The 23,898-nt window shown below is 44.5% G+C and overlaps 1 protein-coding gene and 1 long non-coding RNA gene across 4 annotated transcripts in view; one reads left to right on the forward strand and one right to left on the reverse strand.

Annotated features, from left to right (window-relative positions):
* Positions 1-7,189, reverse strand: part of Ppm1a (protein phosphatase, Mg2+/Mn2+ dependent 1A) — a 49,262-nt gene extending 42,073 nt beyond the window's left edge. The window contains exon 1 of one of the 3 annotated variants that reach the window (XM_085697543.2): positions 6,949-7,189. In XM_085697543.2, coding sequence (XP_085553669.2) covers positions 6,949-7,189 — 241 coding nt within the window. Of the gene's footprint in view, positions 1-3,238; positions 3,524-4,048; positions 4,070-6,948 lie in introns of those variants that run through there. The other 2 variants (XM_085697545.2, XM_085697544.2) reach the window with 2 other exon arrangements.
* LOC125387809 (uncharacterized) lies at positions 4,167-5,058 on the forward strand. The gene is made up of 2 exons (XR_007228010.2): positions 4,167-4,301; positions 4,789-5,058. It is a non-coding gene; the product is annotated as an uncharacterized LOC125387809 (long non-coding RNA).
* Positions 7,190-23,898: the final 16,709 nt, after the last annotated feature.

The following is a 23,898-nucleotide window of genomic DNA, read 5'->3' on the forward strand; positions in this document are numbered from 1 at the left end:
TGTGGTGGCACAGGCCTTTATTCCCAGCACTGGGGAGACGAGAGTCAGGTGGACGGACCTCTGTGAGTTTCAGATCAACCTGGTCTGCACAGTGAGTTCCAGGCCAACCAAGGCTACATAGTGAGACTCCCGCCTCAAAAAACAAAACAAGAATACATTTATAAAAATGTAACTTAAATAATATTGAGGACATTAAACATTAGACAGCTTAAAGCATGAAAGACTATAATCACCCTTTCTTTTGCTATACATTAATCCAAACTTCTTTTATGAGAATGGCTAAATAAAGTGCCAGAAAATAAATACATCCTGCTAAAAACAGCAACATAATTCTTTAGGCAACTGATTTTTAAAATATTTTTGCTATCTAAAGACAGGACAAACGTGACAACACATACAAAGAAATATTTTCCTAATTACCTCATATCGTCTATTTCCCCTCTCCCAAAGTCCATCCCTATGTGTGTCAAACGGCCAAGACATTTTTTTTCTTTTTGTGTTAACTCTTAACAAAATTCTGCTTAAGCTGTTTTTTGTTTAAGACAGTCTTCTGATTTAATTAATGATAAAAAGTATTCAAGGTTATAACTCAGACAACAGATGATCATTTGAAGGAAAAAACTCAAATTAATATCAGAATTATTTTGTACCTTAGGATAATCCAGTCTTTAGTTTAAAATTATAAGGTAAACAATTTCGGTGAAAACACAATCAGCAATACAATTGGTCATACAGTAAAAAGTCAAGGTGTGGTCTAAAAAAAAATTAAAAAGATGAAGGCATTTAGTAACCACTTAGCAATATTTACCAGGTGACAAATGAGGTTGCTATACACTCGGGGGGATTAAATCACAAAAATCTCCAAACAAAAGTTTAATAAGGCAAAATCAACAACACTCAGCTTGAACCAACAAAAATATACACACACACACACCATATATGTGTGTGTGTGTGTGTATATATATATATATATTCTTATAATGCCCATCATATCCAATTACTGAGGATCCCAACTTCTTCAAACATGCTGTCTCCATAGGACATAGGATGTCCATCCTTCTCTCTCTCCCAAGAGTTCTTTTCCAGGCTTCCCAATGGCAAGAGAAAGACCAGTGAGGGCCACCACGGGAAGTTTCCTAAATCACAACCCCAAACTTCATGTTCTCTTCAATGGATCATAGCCAGAAAGAAAAATAAGCTTCAGAAGGCTGAAATATCTAAGTGGCTGGCACGTATCAGGCATGTACTCATTAAAGGTATGTGTAACTGCCACAGAATGCCAAGAGAACAAAAAATTCACTAAGTGGACATGTGACGACACAACCTACCCCTCCGCTTCCCTGACTCAGAACGGAGACTCCAGAGGTTAGAGGACGTGTCCATGAACACAAATATTTCGGAGCACAGCCAATCCTACATAATTTCAGCAGAGCAGCGTTCCTTCCAACAGGTTATACTATAATTATAGTTCATCTCTTCAGCCCTTCATACTGAAATATAGTCATCCAGTCCATGTGAAAATAGAGACACAAACCCTGCAAGAAGCAACTTGACGCTTCCAGTAGCCAATTATACTATTTCTCAAACACATATTAAGGTAACTAATGTGGAATGTTATCCGTCTTAATATTTCATACCACCATCATAATTACTTCCCAGATGTGTTTAATATTAACTAAAAATGTTTGAAGCAACTTACACATGTAGTTCGCTTTAATTGCAAAGCTGTAAGCTTCCAGGTCAAAGGCAGTCATTCCAACACAGTTGAATGTTAATCAGATATATACAAGGTAGACAAATGAGACCGTGGGCCAACAGTGTAACTCTTGCACCAGGCCAGAGGCCCTGGATCAGATCTATGCCCAACAATGCAAAACAAAACAAACAAACATAAAAACCCCAGGAAAGAACTGCTAACACCGGGAGGATGATGTGGTTTGTGCTTCAAACTATTATGTGGTAAGGCAGACATTAAACCAATAAAAACAGTATCTAAGATTTAAAAATAGGGGGTAAAACTGTTCACTATCTATCTTCCAAGTCTCAAGTTTCTTCATCTCTAACTACAGAAATAATCTTTGGAAAAGGCCCAGAATATATATAAAAGACAAAAGTGTGAAAGTGAGGCATTCTGTCTGGTTAAAGGGAGGTGGGAAGCAAGCACTACTTGACTACGGAGTGGACGAATGAAGGCTCAGGAACCCTAAGGCCCAGAGAGAACCGTTTAAATTCTGTGAATCTTCAAAAGACTTCTCCACCGAGAAACTGGTCCTGTTTGAAATCTGAAAGCCCGCGTCTAAAAGGATCATTGTTTTTCTTCTCAAAAATGTTGCAAGTTACTAATTTCCATATCGTCAAATCATTTATTCTTCCCAACAATGCCATTCTCCTATACACTAACCACGTTTTAAAATACATCAGGCTCATTATTCCAACTAGCGGGAAACTTGGGGTGGTGGTGGCACTGTAGGTTGCTTAAGACTCTGACCTCTGTGGATTTCTAAGCACCATGCGGTGCTTGAGAAAAGAGAAAAATAACTTCGGATGGTGAAATTTGAAAAGCATCTAAAACTCCAGTTGGCAGAAGGCTCTCCACAGCCAGCTGTCTTTCAAGTAAAGGATCCAAGTGTGTATTTACAACCTCCAAACAGAAAGGAGCCGCGCCTCAACTAAACTCTAACATAAAAGAATAAAAGAACTAAACTTTTAAAGAATAAAAGAATTATTAAAAAATAATTCTTTTAAAGAATAAAAGAACTAAACTCTAACATATTCCTCCAATATACACGGCCAAAATGATGCAAAACCTGTCGTTGACTTCAATGGGTTTGATTGAAGCTTGAATAATGAATGAACTGGAGGCATCATTACCGAGTTAGGGGCCTCACTTTCAGTCCAACCGCAGAGTCTCCAAATCGTGGGGACTCGCGGGCTGGTCAGCTCCAAGAGACGGCCCCGCTTCGGGCTCCCCGAAAGTTCCGGGGCCGCTAGGGCCCGCCCCACCCGGGCGAGGGTCGCGCCCCCCTCCCCGGCACCGCGCTCAGCCTTCCCCCGCCCCCGCCGCGCGTTAACCCCTCGTCGCCAGCCGCGGGCTCCGAGAGGAGGCCGCCCAGGGGGTGGAGTTGTCGCGTCTCCTCCCGGGAGCGCCCGGGCAAACGCCCGGCTTGTTTACAGGCCCCAGGCCTGGCCGCCGCCGCGCAGGCCCGCCCGCCCGCCCTCGCCCGAGCGACGCGCTTACCCGGAGCAGCCGCGGGCGGGCGGGTCCCTTGATCGGCCGGGGCGGCGGCGGCGACGGCGGCCGGGCTCGGGGGTCCCGCGACGGCAGCGGCCGGGCCCGGGCGAAGGAGGGGAGGAGCCGGGCCCCCAGCTCTCGGAGCCCTCGCGGCTCAGATCATCCGGGCGTCGGAGCGGGAGGCAGAGAGTGGGGCCCGCGGGAGGCGGAGGAGGCGCCGAGGACTCATCGCTTGCCGCCCCACCTGCCTGGGCCCCCCTCCCCCCGCCCCAGCCACCCGATCCCGAGCTGCGGACCCGGCCGGCGCGGAGACCACGGCGTTCTGGCTCCTGCGCGCGCTCCCGCCCCTCGCGCCGCCGCCGCCTCTAGCGCGGCCCCGCGCACGCGCGCTCTCGACGGCGCCGCCCCTCCCCCCTCCCGCCGGGCCCCGCCCCGCGCCGCCCGCTCCCCCGCCTTGCAGCTGCGGCGCGGCCCAGCGGCTGGAGGGACCCGGATGTGGGAGGGCCGGAACTGCGGCGAGGGCGGGGGAGGGGCTGCGGTGACGTCACTGCCCGGCGCTGCTCCTTAGCGGGTTGCTGTAGGGCGGCCGGCGCCTGGGGCTGGTCTCTAGGGAGCCCTGGAGTCCTGGGTGGGAGCCAGGCGCCAGACCTTCGCGCTGGGGCGCTGAGGTTCCCTCCAGACCCGGCCGTCGTTGTCACACCGCCTTCTTACACCTGCCTACCGACGCCGATCTTCTGGCGCAGTCGCGGTTAGGGCCCGGCGTGGGGGAGTCCGCCTCCCCTTCGACCCCAGGAGTCCCACACGGGTGCCACATACCGCATACGTGTGTGTATGTGTAACCAGTTCACGCCTTGGGACACGTGCCTAGAGCTTTTGGCAGGTTGTTCCTGTGTCGCTCTAGGGATTCCGAATTGTATTTATGTGCACGTTACACGGTCACGTGATTCCGTCTCAACGGGCATTTCCAAAGACCTCCAATGAGGTTAATGGAACCGAGGGTTTTTCCAAATCTAGAGGACAATCAGAAACGTGACAGCTGCCTCCTCGAAGAGCTAGAGATGCGCTAAAGGTAGTTGAAACTGCACGTGCAGGCGGCCAGAATCCAGTTTAGCTAGCTAGACCACAGAAAACCCGACCCACGCTGCTTGCAGACGCCGGGAGATAGAATGACAAACCCTAGGCAGCCAATGAATCAGAGCTGGAAAGCAGTACATCACCAGTATGAGTTCCTATTGGCTGGGGTGCCTTCCCAGCTTCTCGGTCACCAGTTTAACCCTTGCACCAAATTCGCAGGAACCGAAGTTTAAGAGAGATTCTGGTAGAATACAAAGGAAAACCAATTATTTTGTTGAAATAAACTAGTACTTTAAAACAAATACTAAAACTATTAGCCAAATTGAGTTCTGGCCAGTAAGAAGATGAATTGCGTTAAGGCCTTCCCTCTTTCACGCTAGTACTTCCTGCCGCAATTTGCACCCTGCTACTTTGTGTCCCCTAAAATTACTCCATTGTCTCGGCTGTTAGATCAAATGCAAACTGCTTTTCTCTGTCTGCAGTCCAGCAAACTGTGTCTCTACTTCAGAAGTTGTGAAACCATTTCCGATACTTTCAGCATGGCTTTTGAGAGAAGATTCTGTTTCCTTCACTTTTACACCTGACTCCTAACGGCAATGACCTCATCCTCACTGAACCTCCAAATCACTCAATATCTAGGAGTAAGACGAAAATGTAAGATTTCCAGGAATTTAAAGTAAAGATAAGATTCGCTATGCGTTTCTTAGTTCTCTACACAAGTACTGAAAATAAATAAAATTAAATTGAAAATCCTTTAATGAAATGCTGCCTTGTTGGAATGATTATATATTACCATATTATAATCCGTATTAATATGTTTAGGGTTTATTTTTGTTAAGTGGTGATGCTGGGGATTGAAGTCAGGCCCTTTGCTCGTTAGTCATGTACTGAACCACTGAACTCTGTCCTCAGCCCTGGTTAGGGTTTTTGCTGGTGGTAGTTTTTTTGTGTGTATGTGCCAGTGCTTGTTTCATTTTGTTTATGAGACAGAGTCTCTAAGTGGCTCTGGCTGTCCTAGAATTCTCTATGTAGATCAGGCTATCCTCAGACATACAGTGACCCTCCCGATTCTGCCTCTGGATTGCTGATAGCCACCACACCTGGCTAAATTCTCAGTACTTTTAATACTCCAACAAGTTACGGCATGAGGAGCTTGCTAGTGAATTCATAAACATTCTGCCATACAAAGTCATGTGACAGCCATCATTTAGTTCTCTGTGTGTGGGTGTGTGTGTTTCAGGCCTGGAGTCTTATCTCAGGCTGACCTTGAACTCTGTTTTAATTCACCCTCCGGCTTCCACCTCCCTACTCCTGGGGGCGTCACCGCACAAGTCTAGTGTGCTCCAAAGCAGTAAATATTCTTGTTGAAGTCGAAGCTGAGTCATCTGGCTACTATAGAGAATTGGAGGGTTTTGTCAGGCTTCTTCTAGGTTTACATTCCTGAAGCCTCTCTGTTCTATCTTTGGTAGAAAGCCTGGGTAACAAGAGAGGTAGAAAATTTAAAAGTGCGATCATAAGGAGATTTTTTTCAGGAGTCTTCCCAGTGTGTCACAGCCAGCCAGTCAGCTGTGCTTACCAAGTCTCAGTGTTGAACACAATTTTCAGGGACATTTTCGAATGAATGAGGAAACTTGTGTGCTGTAAAGCTAACATTTAAAAACTTGGAATGAGACATATTAATATTGTCTAATTGAAATGTTAGTTATGCTATTCCCTTACCTTATTAAATTGCTTTGTTTTTTGAAACAGGGTCTCTTTGTATAGCCTTAAGCTGCCCTGGAACTCACTGAGTGGAAGAGGCTGGCCTTGAACTTACGGAGATCCACCTGCCTTGGCCTCAGTGCTGGGATTGAAGATATGTGCCACCACACCCAGCTCTCTTATTAAATCTTATACCTAGGAAGAAGGGGAAATGTATTTGGGAGGAAAGGAACTTTAGAAATAAGAGGGTTAAATGTTTTTCCATTTTGAACTATATGACTTTACTTAATCTTCCAACACATGTATGAAGTCTTCACAATAAGTTTTGGTGAGCTATCAGTTTGGTCATTTTTTACAAATCTCTAACTATCGTATTCTACATGGAGAATCTGATGTTTCTATTTTAGTTAACACAGAAAAAGGAAGCTGAAAGGCTAGTTTCAGAGTGCTGGATTTACTGTGCTCCAGCAGCTTAGGAACTGAGAGACTTGGGCAAGGACTAGGGGCTACAGTAGGGAGCTAAAGCTTAATATTAAAATGCACTGTTAATTTACAATTAAAGCCCGGTACGCTCAATAGTCTCCCCATTTCTAAAGATGATCTATTAGTATACATTTAGACCCTAGTTTCACTCAGTGCTCTCTCCATTTCCTCTACAATCCTGACTTTAAAAGAAGAAAAAGCATAGGAAGATGGTTTACATTCCATATTCCATAACTATTGGGGATGCACTCAGAGACTCAGGCCTGAGATGGCCTCACCTGGCTTCTCACAATGCTTCTCAGGAAGGTAAGTGACCGGCACAGGATGCCTGAGAAGCCCCCTCCCTCAGCCAGCCAACCATCCTTCCACAACAAACTAAGGACTACCCAAGAGTTCGAAAGCCAAGGGCGCCAGAGGTCCAGCTCTCCCTTCCTCTGCCTTTTCCTCTGTTTCACTACCTGGTTCGTGCTTCTCTCTCTCCCAAAGCCACTTCTGGAGTCCTCTTGTCTGTTTTCTTCTTGTCTCTCTTCTCCCTTTCTTCTGGACTCTTATCTCATTTTTCTTTCTTGCCTTCATTTTTCTCTTCCTTGATTTGAATAGCTTAATCCAAAATGTAATTTCTGTTACCCATTTTCTCCTGAACTTGAGTATAGATAGCCCTAAACTAATTTCCTTCAGGGGTGGGGTACCCCACCCCATCCCCTCCCTCCCTCTCCCCCCTCACCATATCATGCTAATGAAAAGCAACTGTTTGCAGTACTGGGAAGAATGAGAAGGGTTAGAGAATCTTGCCCTATGTGACATCACCACTGAGGTGGTGGGGGCAGGGTAGCTCTCCCAGGGTGGGGCAGAAGGGAGCCAGGCACTTTTTGCTGTTTCTGCATCTCCTCCTGGTCCCTGAGAAAAATATGGCTAACTCTAAGCACTAGTAGCCAAGTCCTAATGAGGGGCTTCTTTCCTCAAAGCCTGGCACGTAGCTGTGCCTAACACTGGCTCTTAGCAGATAAGCTCCTCTGTTTGACAGACAGTCATTGTGTGCCAGGCACTGGGCTGGAGGTGGTGGCAAATGACATCAATGGAAAAGATCCCTGCCCCCACAGAAGGGGCCTTATAATAAGGGACATTCACAACGAAGTGAGGGAATACATAAAATCAGGTGTCATGAAGGTGGTAGTTGGGGCAGTGGAGGGGGTGAATTGAAACCAGATGTTTAGAATAAGAAGTTTAGCTTGATAAAGAATTGGGGGACACTTTTCAGGCAGAGGTAACTGTGCATGTGGTGTGTACATATCTATGTGTATGTGGACATGTGTGCACATGCATGTGTGGAAGCCAGAGGTTGGCATCCAGTGTCTTCCTCTGTCTATCCACTTTTTCTTTTTTCTTTTTTTTTTTTAGTTATTTTGAGACAAGGCCTTTCACTGAACTGAGTTTGCCATTTCAGTTATGACTGAATGGTCACCAAGCCTCCTTTCTCCATCTCCTCTATCGGATTACAGGGTTTCTCTGTAGTTTAGGAGCCTGTCCCAGAACTACTTCTGAGGAGCAGGCTGGCTTCGAACTCACAGAGTTCCTCCTGCCTCTGCCTCCCCCTACAGCCCAGCCATACCTGGTTTTTTACTTGTGTTACTGGGATCTGAATCAGTTCCTCATACTTTCAGAGCAAGCATTTTACAAACTGAACATTTCCTGGGGGAACTGTTTTTAATCAGTAAATACTAGCAAACTTTTATTTTTAATTTATATATTTTTAAAAACTATCTTTTCAGCTAGTCAGTAGTAGTGCAAACCTTTAATCCCAGAACGTGGAAGACAGAGGCAGGCAGATCTCTGTGAGTTCAAGGCCAGTATGGTCTACGGAGCTAGTGCCAGGACAGGTTCCAAAGCTACAGAGAAACCCTGTTTCAAAAAAACAAAACAAAGCAAAGACTATCAGCTGAGCAGTGGTGGTGCATGCCTTTAATCCTAACACTCAGAAGGCAAAGGCAGGCAGATCTCTCTGAGTTCGAGGCCAGCCTGGTCTACAGAGCAAGTCCCAGTACTGGCTCCATAGCTACAGAAAAACCCTGTCTTGAAAAAAACAAAAAACAAAAAGCACAAAACCCTATCTTTTCTCACTTTACATATCAATTCCAGTTTCCACTCTCTTCCTGAGCCCTCCACTTTCCTCCCCACCCATCCCCCATCAGCTCCTCAGAGAGGATAAATCTAGCACTTTGCTTTGAGGCAGAACCAAGGCTCCCCAACACACTGTATTGAAGCTGAGCAAGGTATCCCTCCGAAGAGAATGTACAAAAAGCCAGTACACACAGAGGGATAAATCCTGGTCTCACTGCCATTGGCCCTACAGTCTGCCCCAATCATACAACTGTCACCCACATTCAGAGGGCCTAGTTTGGTCTCATGCTGGTGTCTCATCCCCCCCACACCCCCCTTGTTAGGAAGGAGTGGGTGAGCTCCCATTAGCTCAGGTCAGCTGTTTCAGTGGGTGTCCCCATTATGGTCTTGACCCCTTGGTTCATATTATTGCTCTTCCCTCTTCGACTGGACATTGGGAGCTCAGCCTGGTTATCAAGTTCACCTAATACTGGCAACCTTTAGGGGAGCTCCTTGAAACCAATTCACTTGGCTTTCCCTCTATTCCTGGCATTGTGGGAGAGCCTAAGCTAAACCACATCCTTAAAAGTAAAATCGCAATCGTTTTGCATTTTAGCAATGACAGCTTGGTTGGAAACAATCAAATAAATGGCACAGAGACCTGTGACTTAATCCTGTCAACAAGCCCTGTGTGTGGGCAGGCCAAGGACTGGGGGAACCTCCTTTACAGAAGAGAAAGCCATGCTCCAGAGAGGCAGCAGTTACTCAGGCACACAGGAAGCGATGGCTGGTACCCTGGACTGTTCCCACTGGCCTCTCCACGGCAAGAATACAGGCAGCAGAGAGGAGAAGCGAAGCACACGGATCTTACAGTTAGACAGCGCTGTGGACATCTAACCTGCAAGCTCAGTTAACTTACAGAAGTTCTTACAGCTGTGGCTAAATATTAGTCAGTACTAAAAATTAACTAACGTCAGGCATGATGGCACCATTTTGATCCCAGCATTCGGGAGGCAGAGGCGGGTGGATCTCTGTGAGCTTCAGGCCAGCCTGGTCTAAGATGAGCTCTAGGAAAGCAGAGGCTGTTCTACAGAGAACACCCTGTCTTGAAAAACATAAGTAAGTAAGTAAGTAAGTAAATAAATAAATAGGGACTGGAGAGATGACTCAGTGATTAAGAGCATTGGCTGCTCTTCCAAAGGATCGGGGTCAGTTCCCATCACCCACATGGCGGCTCACAACTGTCTATAACTCCAGTTCCAGGGGTTGTGACACCTTCACGCCAGTGCACACAAAGTTAAATAATATTTTTAAAAAGAAGTCATTAATATATAAATAAATAAAATAGAAAATAAAAATTGACCATTAATATAGGTAGGTCCACTTAAATAAAGATTAAACCTGATTAAAATGAGTAACCTCCACTTTGCTTTAGAAATTTTAGCGTTATCTGTGTTTCTGAGGTTTGTTTTGTTTGTTTTATTTATTTATTTATTTATTTATTTTTGGTTTTTCGAGACAGGATTTCTCTATAGCTCTGAATCCTATCCTGGAACTAGCTCTTGTAGATCAGATTGGCCTCGAACTCACAGAGATCTGCCTACCTCTGTCTCCCAAGTGCTGGGATTAAAGGTGTGCACCACCACTGCCCAGCTGGTAATTTCTGCATATAGTGTCTGAGCGGCGGAAATCCAGAGACCTAATTTTGGTGACTGGAAACTGGCCATAAAGGGAGAACTGACACTGCACAGATAAAGGCTTGGCGGTACCTTCTACTCGAATTTAAGAAAGGGACCGAGCAAATGTTTCCTGCAGATTAAACTAGGCATGTCATATCTCTAACTTCTTCATGGGATTTCTTTTTTTTTCTTTTCTTTTCTTTTTTTTTTTTTTTTTACAGAAGCATGCAGTTGACCACAAAGTCCCCCATGCCAGTAACAAATTAGCCAACAGGCATGTCAGAACCACAACTGGAGAGCCTCTTGGCAAACATGGGCCAGCACGTCGCTGGATCTGTAGTCACTGTACCGTGTGGGCCCCATTACTGCGTCTTCAAACTTAAGTAAATCATTTAAATTAATGTCAATTTCTTCCTCCCAGGCTAAAAGGGTTAAAGGAGGCCAGATACTTTGGAAAAGTCATGGTTGACGCTGGCTGTACCCACGACAAACAACGTCCTCCCTGTTGGCAGTTCTTTCTCTCGCCAGCGTTTGTATGTGGATGTATATTCTGTCCTCCATTTTATCCTAGACCAGAGTACAAATCATACACCTCTCTTTTTTTGCCTTTGTATGTTTTGAAGACAGGGTTTCTCTGTGTAGCCTTGGCTCTCCTGTAGACCAGGCTGGCTTTGAACTCACAAAGATCCATCTACCTCACTAAAGGTACGCACCACCCCTGCCAGACTCAGTCATGCACCTCTTAGTGCTGGGAGATGCTTTGAGAACTGTTAGGCTTCATCATTGTCCGGGGATTTTTGCAAACCTAACTGTTGAAGTTCAGTCACTCCATGCCTTGATGCTGTCCAGAGATGTGGGAAACAGGACACATTTGAGATGATCACCATGACATCCCAGCGTGTTTCATAGGAAACATTTTTTATGTAGGTGAACATCAAAAATAAAAAATTAATAAACTGAGTGGTGACGGCACAGTTTCTTAAGGGAGGGAGAGGCAGATCTCTGAGTTCAAGGCCAGCCTGGTCTACAGAGCGAGTTCCAGGACAGCCAGGATACACAGAGAAACCCTGTCTTGAATAATCGCCCCCAAAAATTAATAAATAAAAAAAACAAAAGTATATAAACCATTAGCATAATTGTTTATCATCATTTTTCAAATACCATATACTGCTTGTGGCTGTATTGCTATGCTTTTTTTTTTTTTTATTGCTGGCAGAACAGTAACTTCGTTCCAGCATCACCTCAAGCAGGAGTCATGTGTGTGATGCAAGGATGCCGTCACAGCTGTCGTGTTGCTAGAGAGTATGAATTTCTACCCCCTCACGGGACTAAAATAATCTTATCAGACTTACAGACGACACCAGACCTGTGGTCTGTGGTCTGTCACTAAAGTATCGTTATGTGACAAACACTATATCCCAGCCTATGACCAGCAGTGCACTGGTATGTTGCAAATGGAACCCCCGAATGCAATTAAGATGCTGAAGTAAAGCACAGTTAATAAAAACTCAGAGACTGGAACTGGGGTTCAACCTGAAGGTCTGAAAAGCAAAGCAGTCAGTTGCTGGCTCTTACCTCGACCTCAGTCCAAAATGGCAACCCTGCCTCCAGAAATCTCAGAATGAGACTATGTCTGAGAGCTGTCTCCTCTCATTTTATAATCCTCTTTAGCTGCCGGCTACCTCATCCATGACCCTCCGCACCCTACAAACACAATCTAGTTGTATCATGACATGGAAAGGATAGAAAGCATCATCTTGGGGTGCAGATAGATGCGCCCAACTTCTGGCCATTAGGACCTGAGAAATCCTGACGAGACGAATCTGGAAAGCTCTGTAAAAAAGAGTCACACGATGAAAACATGCCATTTGCAGCCATGTTTTGTATATGTGTGAGCCTGGATTTTCCAGGACAATGAGTTACAGTAACACGGGGCAGGGAAGGGGGATGCTGGCCAATCTGTGTACCACACAGCCACAGCATTCAGCCTACTTCTGCAGCAACTGCCTACTTCTGGAACTTTTCGTAAAGTAGGGACTGATTAATTAGTTAATTGATTTTGAGATAAGGTCCTACTACATAGCCCTGGCTTGCAATTTTTATCTCATTCTCTTGTAACAGTGGTTTGGTTTGGTTTTTTAGTTGGTGAAATGGTAATTGTAAAGTCATTTAAAGTTTAGAACAACTGTCCTTTCTCTTGAAGAACCTGGACAAGGGCTACTTTTCAATGTGTAAGGTCTCAGAAGCACTACATTTTGTAGTGCAAGATTTTAGACAATTCTGAAGCCATTTCTGACAATTCCAAACCCTCTCAGCCTCCATGCCTTAGTGCTTCCCCTACTCCCCTGGGAACCAAGGACCTAACAGATACACATGCACGTACTCAGTTCCTGAACAATTACCCATACACGTATGTTTTGACTCAGTCCCCTGGGAAACGGGGTAAAAATGACCTCTTACCTCATCTGATCTGACAATAGTTCTCCAGTCAATTATTGGTATTAGCCCTTCTCGAACAAGCCAATCATAATGGTCAAGGAACAACCCATCCTGTTTCTATGGGGCCTTCTCCTTTAAAAGTAGACTGTACCAGCTAGTTGGGGTCTCTCGGCTTCCCGAATGCTGAGGGACCCTGTCATGACAGAATTAATAAAATCCTCATGCTTTTGCATCGGCTGTGGTATTTGAGGTGGTCTCTGGGGGCGACTCCTTCTCGGTTTGGACACTAGAGTCCAACATTAGAGGAGCTCCCGAACTAACTCATGAGAATTACAAAGAAAATTTCCTTTCAATATAGGAAAGGGAAAGACCTTGGCCTAGAATATAGCATGCCTCATACTAGGCCCCTTTTGAGTGTGATCAAATTTAATTCTTATAACTTTGCCAAGAAAAAAAATTATATGTGTATTAGATAAATGCAATGCATGGTATATATGTCTACACACACACACACACACACACACACACACACACACTGACATATATTGTAAAGCCTGGAGAAAGAACTCCTTTGCAAATACAGGGCAACATGATTTTCTGGTTCCAGTATTTGCTGTTGCAAAACTGGTTGAGCCTTCTTGGGATGGCTTGTTATCTTCCTGGAAGGAACTCTTTTCAGATCATTATTTTGTAAACGAAAACAAAACCATAGAGGCCCTACCAACAAAACAACAATCCCCCAAATGAGATCACAAAAGGGACAATCCCGACAACAACCGTGTCTTGGGAAAGAGAAGAGGTGTGTGTCACACACAAACTCTATCACATTCCCTGTAGAATTGTCTCTTTGCCTAGAAGATCGCCTTCAACTGTCTGTTCTCCATTCTTCCCTCTCCACCCAGGAAGACCTCCCCTGTTTGTGCTAATACACCACCCTTTCTTTTCCACACACTTATTATAAATCTCACATCATAAGACAAAGCCTGGCACAACGCCCACGTTTCCTCCATGTTCAGGCTGAATCTTTAGGTCTCCTGTCACAGGGATGACCATAGCAGCAGCCAAAGAGGGGAACAGGAGGAGGTGGGGGATTCAGATTAAGGTCCCAGAGTGAACATGCAAGGGCTCAGGATGGGATTTGTTAGCCTGCTTGAGGTCAGGTTCTGTTCCTGGCACTGTAGGTCAATCAAACCAAATTGAAAACCCAAGCACCCAGGTAGGGGCCAGACTGAAACAAAAAGTGTTAGTTACATCAGGCTGGGTATAGTGAAACAGGGAATGGTGGGGATTTTAAAAACTCTCATTACAAGACCTTTCAAGTGTACTGTGGTCACGAAGGCCATCTCTCTTGTCTGTCACAAAGAATTGGAGTTTAGAGGCCATCTCTGCACTGTCTAGCGTGTGTACGAGTTGTTTAACCTCTCGGGCCTGATGTCTTCATCTGGAACACAGATTAATCCCCTGGCCACAGATAAGATCCTGCATGTAATGCACATACCACATTGTGCCTGATACAAGAGCAAGGAAATAGAATCATTTTAAGCTCATGTGTCAATGTGATGTTTTGAATAACAGCAAGAGCATTGTTAAGAAGTGAAGACCCTTTATTGTAAGTTACACTGGAGTTGCCAGGGAGAGAACTAAACCATTCTAAGACTTTTTAAACATCTGGTCCTTTAGTTTAATGAAGGCCCACGGAGGGCTCTGTAGACTGCTACCTCCCTGCCACTGCTGTCCCATTTTGTGTGCATTTTCTCCTTTGTGTCATCTGTATCAAAGGTTACCACTGAGTTTTGAATATCATCTTTAGACTGTATTTTTTAGAATGATTCTCAAGAAGGTTCTAGTACCCATTTGTTCTCTTTCTTTTCTCTTTTTTCTCTTTCTTTCTTTCTGTCTTTTTTTTTTTTGAGACAGGGTTTCTTTGTAGCTTTGGAGCCTGTCCTGGAACTAGCTCTTGTAGACCAGGCTGGCCTCAAACTCACAAAGATCCACCTGCTTCTGCCTCCCGAGCGCTGGGATTAAAGGCGTGCGCCACTACCGCCTGGCTCCCATTTGTTTTCAATGTGACCGTATTCTTACACTTCTGTCCAAGAACTTGAGTCACCACACATCCTTCTCTGCCAACAGGTGCTTCCTAGGCTATGGCAGACATAGATCTAGATGTTTCAGGTCATTCAGAAAAGAGAGGTGGTTTTCAGGTTTACCTAGGTCAAGAGAAGTAAGCAAAGTCAATGCAAAAGGAGAGCACTCTGTAAATGAAACAGCAAAGCTGGCCATGGTGGGTGGGGTCAGAGAGGGAGCAAAGGACAGGTTACTGCAATATAGTATTGACATACTTGGGTAGTCCGAGCGCGTCTGTCAGGAGAGGAGGTTGGCAGCTGAGTTGGCCTGAATGACAGAAGAAAACTGTCACATGATGTCTGGATGGACGGTCCAACAAGGTCAAAGGCCCAAGAATGAGAATAAGTTTGGCATGTCCAGGAATAGATGCCACTCTGGGAGGTCTGCCACACATCGAGGAGGGAGTGTGTGCTGTATAGTTGGGGGCATAGAGGCAATGATAAGAACTTTCCCATAGAAAACCTGGAGGTTTGTCTGTTGTTTGCTTTTTTGAGGGATGGCACACTCTGATTTCTGTTCTGCTTTCCTGTATCACAGGAAATAGACTTTTAGGAAAACGAAGTAAGAGCAGGAAAAAAAATCCTTTCATGTCACTTCTATTTGTCACTAAAGAGGAAGTGAAATTAGTTTCCAGCGGGAAGTAGTGGCACTTTGGTGGTAGCCTTTTGAAAGCTCCGTTTTCCTGGGACTCATGATTCTATTTTCTGGAAACTATATTTGGATACTTCTGCCAATGACTCATCAAGTAACCTTTCTTAGGAAATTTAGCAAGGATAAGAATCTCCTAGAAAAGGCCGGGCTTAGTATAAGGAAGGCAGAGGCACACTGGAGGGGTTCAATTTCACAGTCCCCAACAATCCCTTTACTTAGACCTTTTTTGGTTCTCTCTCAGGTTATGTCTGAATGCTGAAGAAAATAGTTTGCCGATTAGTTTCTATCTCGTGCTCTCCAGTGAGGATGATAACTAATGTCCTCACACGGGGCAAGGGATTATATTAGGATACAGTCGAAAGGTCCTTTGAATAGAAAAGTTTTAACCCATGGGGAGAAAGTTGCCTTGGCATGTATTGGTGAAATGGGTTAAAGTCAAAAACAAAACAAACCTTAAGCGAAGACCTCTGTAACACCAGTGACAGGTGGCTGATGGGATAGCTATCCACCAGCTGGGATAGCTTCTTCTCAGGAACCCAAGTGAGGAATAGCTTTGGCTTCATATGGTCTGTCTTCTTCTGACTGTCAGGGTCCCCTCGTCTAATTTAGACACTGTTGTTGCAAATCTTCAAAGTAAGCCTAAAGCTGTTGCGGGATAATCTTTCTGTACACTGTGAAGATGTGTCTTTGCCAAGTTGCCTTCTGATTGGTTTAATAAAGAGCGGAATGGCCAACAGCTAGGCAGGAAGAGATTAGGCAGGACTTATGGATAGAGAGAAGAGGAAACAGGAGATACAAGATGGAAGAGAGGTAAAAAGTCACAAGGCAAAATTTAAGTTATAAGAGGTGGTAGTGGGACAAACCTAAACTGTAGGCCGTGTTTTCATAATTAATAAGTCCCTGTCATTTTTGTGAGTTGGTAGCCCAAAGAAAAATCTATCTACAGCCAGGCACAGTATCTTGCGCCTGTAATTCCAGTACTCAGGAGGTTGAGACAAGAGGACCGAAAGTTCAAAGTCAATTTTGGCTGCACAGTGAGTTTGAGGTTAGCCAGAGGTTCCGTAGAGAGCATCTGTTTCAGTAAACAAAACAAGACAAAATGTGGGCTCTGTACCCACATTTTAAAGAGTAAACCTAGATTAGGTCTTTGGAAAAGGCCTATGATTAATTTTATGTTTAATTACAACATAAATTAAGGCATTAAAATCAGCCAAGAGATACTTAACAATAGAATCAGTGCACTAGAGTTATTACCCAGAATCCTGAGTGTAAGCTCAGCCAGCACATTAGGTAGGTCACTAACAAGAACTCGCCCCTAGAAAGGGCCCCGATAAAACTTTAGACTCAAAATGATAGAGTAGATAATAGAGTATTTTCTTTAATTTTGTCAAATACAAATAGACTAGATATTTATCTATAATTCTTACTAAATAACTGTTTTGTTGTATATAATCTTACTATGTTAAAAATAAAACCTTTTTTAATAAGAAAAAAAAGAAAGAACCCAAATAAAACACCTACTATGGGCTGGGCAGTGGTGGTGCACGCCTTTAATCCCAGCACTTGGGAGGCAGAGGCAGGCAGATCTCTGTGAGTTCGAGGCCAGCCTGGTCTACAAGAGCTAGTTCCAGGACAGCCTCCAAAGCTACAGAGAAACCCTGTATTGGAAAATTTAAAAAGAACACCTACTATGTGTCAAACACCATTAAATATCTAATATATGTTAGATATAATAATATATTGCAGTGTTCCTACTTATCAGACTCATGTCTCTTCAATGCCACTGCTGATATTATTTTGTTCAAATCCTATCTTATGACAATTCCAAATTCTTAAATGTTTAATAAAATATATGCATCTGAACTGCAAAGAAACTACTTGTATATGGCCTGGGAGGGCAGCAAACGAACTGACCTTTGTCCAAATAGGCAAGACACACAAAACTCTTTTGTGTTGTCAACCACAACAACGCTTGGAAAGGCTGGGGGGCACAATGTGAGTACTTGAAACATGCGATGCCAAAAGAAAAGGCTCGGCTTGATAGAGAAGACCAGTGGTTTACACGGTCTGGTGAGTCATGCGTGCCATATCTGGTTTACGTCCCCATGAACACTAAATGAGGGCGGCCACACCATTGGGTGTTGTCACTGGAATCATCATCACATAGCAGGGCCTCCTGAACTAAACAGCAAAACTGAAACAAAGGCAACACACGGACAAGCAGACGATCTGTAATTTGTCTGCTGCCGTACACTTAGAGTCTCAAAGGTAATGTTATATAAAATGTGCTTAAATCCATAAGAAGCTGGCGTGGTGATTCAATGGGCAAAGGGCAAAGGTGCTTGCTGACAAGTCTGGAGAGCTGAGTTTGATAACTGGGATCCATATGGAAGGAGAAACCAATTCCCATAAATTGTCCTTTGATCTCCAGACACATACCTTTCCTCTCTCTTTCTCTCTCTCTTTCTCTCTCACACACACAAATGTAACAAATAAAAATCAAAGCCATGATTCGTTCCTTGCAATGCCAGATCCTTTCGTCTATTTAATATAGATTTGAAGACGATAAGTGAGTTCTCAATCGAAATGTTCTAGATGATGCAAGCCATGACCCCTCACATCCACAAAGAATGAGTTAGGTTAAACACCATGTACACAATGAAAATATTGCCAAGTGGTGGTGGTGCAGGCCTTTAATCCCAGTACTGCAGGCAGAAGCAGGCAGATCTATGTGAAATTGAGGCCAGCCTGGTCTACAGAGAGAGAGATTCAGAACAGCCAGAATGACACAGAGAAACCCTGTCTCGGAAAAAAACAAAAACCACCACCACCACCTAAAAAGAAGAGAGAGAGAGAGAGAGAGAGAGAGAGAGAGAGAGAGAGAGAGAGAGAGAAGAAGGAGGAGGAGGAGGAGGAGGAGGAGGAGGAGGAGGAGGAGGAGGAGGAGGAGGAGGAGGAGGAAAGGAATAAAGAGGAAAAAAAAATACAGTGTCAAGCCCTACTAAAATGGCAAGAGATGTAAACAACACCTACCATTTGGTGACCACTTCCCGTTTGTTGGGTCTTAGAATCTTTACTTAGACATCATTTACTTAACCATGTCACTGTCCATGCGAAGCAGGTGCTGCTACCTACGCTTTGTGGATGAGTAATAGAAGCCACTTGTCCTCTCTGTAAAGCGCGTGAGTAAATAAAGATTTAAAGGGAACACAGAGAGATTTCAAGTTAACCTTGACATTTAAAAAAGAAACCAGACCGGCCGTTCTCACCCTTCCTGCGCTGTGACCCTTTAATACCATTCCTCATGTTGTGGTGACCCTCAACCATAAAATTATTTTCGTTGCTACTTTATAGCTGTAATTTTGCTACTGTTGTGAATCGTAGTGTAATTATTTTTGGAGGGAGAGCTTTGCTGAAGGGGTCACCACCCACAGGTTGAGAACCACTGTACCGGATCATTAATGAGTAAAATAGGGTTTTACTTTTGATCTTAGATTTTAGTCTTAGTCTTTAGTCTTAGATTTTAGGCCACCGTGTATGAGGTAAACATTCATTTCATCCTTTTGAGCTTTAAGTTTCTACAAATGTGAATTTAAAATGGTTGATCAGTTCACTTTCATGGCCCCTGCAGGTTTGACCATTCATCTCTAACAAAGAAAACAACCCTACTTTCACAAGCATCTATTTCCCCAACGTACTGGTCATAGTATTCCTGGGACCTTCAGGAGAATGTGCCCTTCTTCTCAGTAAATTCCTTACTGTGAGTCCAAAATTTGGCGTAGGGCTAGACTCCTAAGCCAAGCGGCCCAGTTAGAGGACGCCAGAGCAACTGTTCAGTGATTACCAAAACAAGCATCCTAGTGTCCCAACCTTCCCAACAGTGACAGGGAGGAGGCTGTGGCTCTTCTGAGTGTTCCTAAAGCCACAGAGTAATTCAGACACTTGAGGCAAGGAAGTTCTGGTTTCGTCAGCTCTATCGTGTTGGCATTTCTGCCTCTTGGTGCCTAGGAGTCACAGCGGGTACACCCTTCGACCACAGGAAATTTGTCTGAAGAGGAGACTCTGTAGCGGAGGGAGCTGTGTCTGGAATCCTGACTAGGAATCCCCTCTTTTCTGGTTTGGAAGCAAAGGACGAGGAGGTGTTTAGACATCAGAAGGGACAAGCACTGAGATTCAGTTTTCAAAGGTTTTGAAAGTCCCTAGGACTTCAGACTTGGTGTGACGTCAGGTACCTGGGGTGCGTAGGGAATGGAAGGGGCACGGGGGGGGGGGGAGAGGGTAGAGAATGGGGAGGGAGCCATTCCTATGCTGAAGATTCTACCTGCCTGATTAATTGATGAGAACTTCTTGATGTTTAGAATTGGAATGTTCGAGCCAAATTCTCCAGGGCTGTGTTTGCCCTTAATAGCCATTTGTTGTCTATGTCTTTGTCTGACCTAAAATACTTTCAACTATGAAGTAGAACATTTGGAGTATATTAACTTTGCAATGTAATTGCTTCCACTAACTCAACCCAAAGCTAAGAATACTACAGCAAACACCTGATACATTCTTTATTATTTATTTATTTATTTATTTGAGACAGAGTTTCTCTGTAGCTTTGGAGTCTGTTCTGGAACTAGCTCTTGTAGAACAGGCTGGCCTTGAACTCACAGAGATCCGCCTGCCTAGCCTCCCGAGTGCTGGGATTAAAGGCGAGCGCCACCACTGCCCGACCCCACCAGATACATTCTATAGCAGAACTTTCTCTACTTTTCTTTAATATATAATAAATTATATATTATTTCATGCATATGAGTATTTTGCCTGTATGTCCGTCTGTGAACCAAGCCTGGGGAGGTCAGAAGAGGGTATCAGATTCTTGGAACTAAAGTTAAAGACAGTTGTGAGCTGCCATGTAGGTGCAAGAAACTGAGCTTAGGTCCTCCAGAAAAGCAGCCAGTGTTCTTAACCTCTGAGCTGTCTCTCTAGCCCTGTGACTCACTTTTCTTAAGTCCTCACTATTGTGTTTGGTAAATGCCTTTCTCTTTTCCTTTTTACTCCTTCCTTCCTTCCTTCCTTTCTTCCTTCCTGTTCGACTTCCTTTATATGTGTTGGTGTGTACATACATGGGGGCACATGTGTATATAGAGGTCAGATGTCAACATAGGGTGTCTTCTTTGGTTGCTTTCCTCCTTATTTTTTGAGACAAGAACTCTCACTGAATCTATAGCTTGTGGATTCAACTAGCACGGCTGGCAATGAGCCTCAGGGATCCTGCTGACTGTCTCTCCAACTTTGGAGAGCTATAGGAACATGCTGCCATATCTCCCCCCGCCCCTTTGTAAACAATTAGGGTCTCACTATGTATCCCTGTTGGGCCTGGAGCTTGTCAATGTGTAGATCAAGTTGGCCTGGAACTCAATATAGAGAGAGCAGGTTGGTCTGGAGCTCAGAGATCTGCTTGCTTTCCTCTGCCTCTTGAGCGCCGGGACCGAATTCACGGCCCCCATTCCTGGCCCCCACACCCATGTTTTTATGGAGGTACAGGGGGTATGAACTCAGATCTTCATGCTTGTGTGGCAAGCACTTTGCTGGGCAAACCATCTCTCCAGTCCCCTCGATGCACGACTTTCTTTTGTTCTGTGACTCAAAGCTCAGGTAAGTGCTGCTGCAATATCGCGCACTGCTCGGGACAGCCTGGACACATTTCCCATCGCGCACTGCTCAGGACAGCCTGGACACATTTCCCATCGCGCACTACTCGGGACAGCCTGGACACATTTCCCATCGCGCACTGCTCGGGACAGCCTGGACACATTTCCCAGGCCACGTGGATCGGCACAAACTACCTCTGACTCACTATGTTTTGAGTTAACTGTGGTGCCAGTGTGGGCCCTGAGGATGACCTACTCCAATAGAGGAGTTACCCAGGCTCATGCCAGGTGCCGATGCAAGCCCTCTGTGCCCAGTCCGCCACACTGTCTTGTCAGGGGAATGTTGGTGAGTTCTTTTTCTTTCTTTTTTAATAATTTAACTTTATGTGTTGGTGTGAAGGTATCAGATTCCCTGGAACTGGAGTTACAGACAGTTGTGAGCTGCCGTGTGGGTTTTGGGAATTGAACTCAGGTCCTCTGGAAGAACGGCCAGTGTGCTTTTAACTGCTGAGCCATCTCTCCAGTTCCTGCTTGGTGAGTTCTTTATAGGACCTGGACCTCCCTTTTGTTTCAAATGAAGGTTCAATGGTCTAGTCAGGTTTTTATGTGTAAGGGTTAGGGCTTAATTATCAATATTTTAGTATAGGTTTAAGCATAAGACTTAGGTGCAGTGGGGGGGGGGCTGATTTCATGGTAAACCCCAAGAGAATGCCTCCCCAAACAGCACATGATCTGACCCAAAACCCAAATCCTCGAAACTGACATAGAATGTTGACATTTTCAGGAAAAAAGAAAATGAAAGGAAAAAAAACCCAAGCAAACAACAACAAAACCTCCCTAAAATGGGAAACTGAAATTGAGGGAAAGAAAGCTTTGGAAAAATCCCTCCTTGGGTACACAGCCGAATTTACATTGCAAAGTTACAATAACTCAACTCCCAATTCTTAAAAAATGAGGAAAATCCACTATTCTACAGCAAGCGCCGCCCCTGCTCCACAACAAATTAGAAGTCCTCGGCAACAGAACCAAAGATTCAAAAAGGGCAGACTACTTTAACTGGAGTTTGTAACTTCCCCCAAATAGAAACTGAATGAAAGCATGAAGTAAACGGAGGAGGACTTGACTACTCCTAACTATGGAGAAGATTTTTATTGTAGACATAAAGGAGAAATCAGGCCGACGGGAGAGTCCAGGCTGAATACCAATGGTGGACTAAACAGGACCATGAAGAGACCATGAACAGAGGGTGGGCCGTGAGAACAAGAGAGGGAGGTGGTGGTGCAGGCCAAAATGGTTGGATTATACAGGAACCGGGCTGGGGGAAGGGAAGTGGAAGCTTCCGGGGGTATGAGGTGTAGGGGTACAGAAGGACGGGAGAAGGACGGGATAAGGAGCGCTGGGAAGAACGGGCAGCATCCATTTTGATATGTTAATAGGAACCCGAGTCACCATTTGCCCTAGGTTTCTGAGTCCTAACAGAAAAGATGTGATTGCAACTTACAAAAGTTAGTAAGTATTTTGGAAACTATCAAAATAAAAAGGCATAAACATAGGCTATCAACTAAAACCTTTAGAGGCTATATCAGAGCTAAAGGTGAACACCAAGGAACCTAAGTTTTCTCAGATCCGATTCTCATCTTTCCTCTGATATGGTCCCTTCCTCCTTTGTGGTTCACTCTTTCTACTCTGCATCAGAGGAGAACATTTTTACAGCCCGTGAAAACGGAGCCTAGAGGAAAAAGTGATCCTGATACCATCTGTATTTCCCGACAAATACTGGGCTAAAAATGGGATTATGAGGTTTCCTGAGTCATCAGGACCTGCTAGGATCTGCTAAGGAATTTCCTGGCCTCTGGCACACCACTGACTTATAAAACAGGGCTTTCTCTCACTTCTATAAGCCAGTTCCATGTGTAATGACTTCTCTAAGCTCTTTGTTTTGATTTTGTGTTTTTGTTTTTTAAGACAGGATTTCTCTCTAGCTTTGAACCTGTCCTGGAATTTGCTCTGTAGACCAGGCTGGCCTTAGAACTCACAGAGACCCACCTGCCTCTGCCTCCCAAGTGCTGGGATTAAAGACACCACCATCCAGCCTGTCTTAAGTTCTTAAAAAAGGAACTCACATTTGACTTTTCACTGGGTCTTTACATCTCAAAGATATAGAAATATAAATGCTCTACTGTGAGAAAATTTTTTTTCCTTATCTAAGGTAGCTAACCTGGCAAGGATTTGTATTTCCTTACCCTTCCCCTTGCAATGTTGGCCAATCACATCAGCTCGTGAAGTTGAGCTCTGCCAGTGGGATGAGATGCAGCCACTATCTACTTTACGGATAAAAGAAGGAAACCATATTGCCTCCTCTTCCAGTCGACTGATTTAGGTTCTGGTACATACCTTTGACAATAAGAATCACCACATTAAGTTACTTTCCCTTTGATTGGGTATTATTTTATGCAACATCAAGGTTACTCTTTGTGTGTTTCTAACACTACCTTGCTTTGTACTCAAATTTGATAAATGTTGTGTGTTCTCCCTCCCTCCCTGCCTTCTCTTTAAATAAACGTAATAAGTTGTATCTCAAGTCTTCACACATACGTGTCTTCACACTTTGGTCTCCGTCATTCCCCTCCCCCATTGCCCTCCCCCATGCCCCAAGTGTTTGCCTTTCCAACCCTAAATAGTATCCCCTCTCTGCCCCCTTGTTACTCACCTTTTATTGCCTATATTCCACCTTCCTTAAGATCTCTTTTTCTCCTCTCATGATCCCTTTTCTAGCTCCACA

The sequence above is a fragment of the Myodes glareolus genome, chromosome 11 (assembly GCF_982192425.1).
Source record: "Myodes glareolus chromosome 11, mMyoGla1.1, whole genome shotgun sequence".
In the NCBI taxonomy this organism is placed as follows: Eukaryota; Metazoa; Chordata; class Mammalia; order Rodentia; family Cricetidae; genus Myodes; species Myodes glareolus.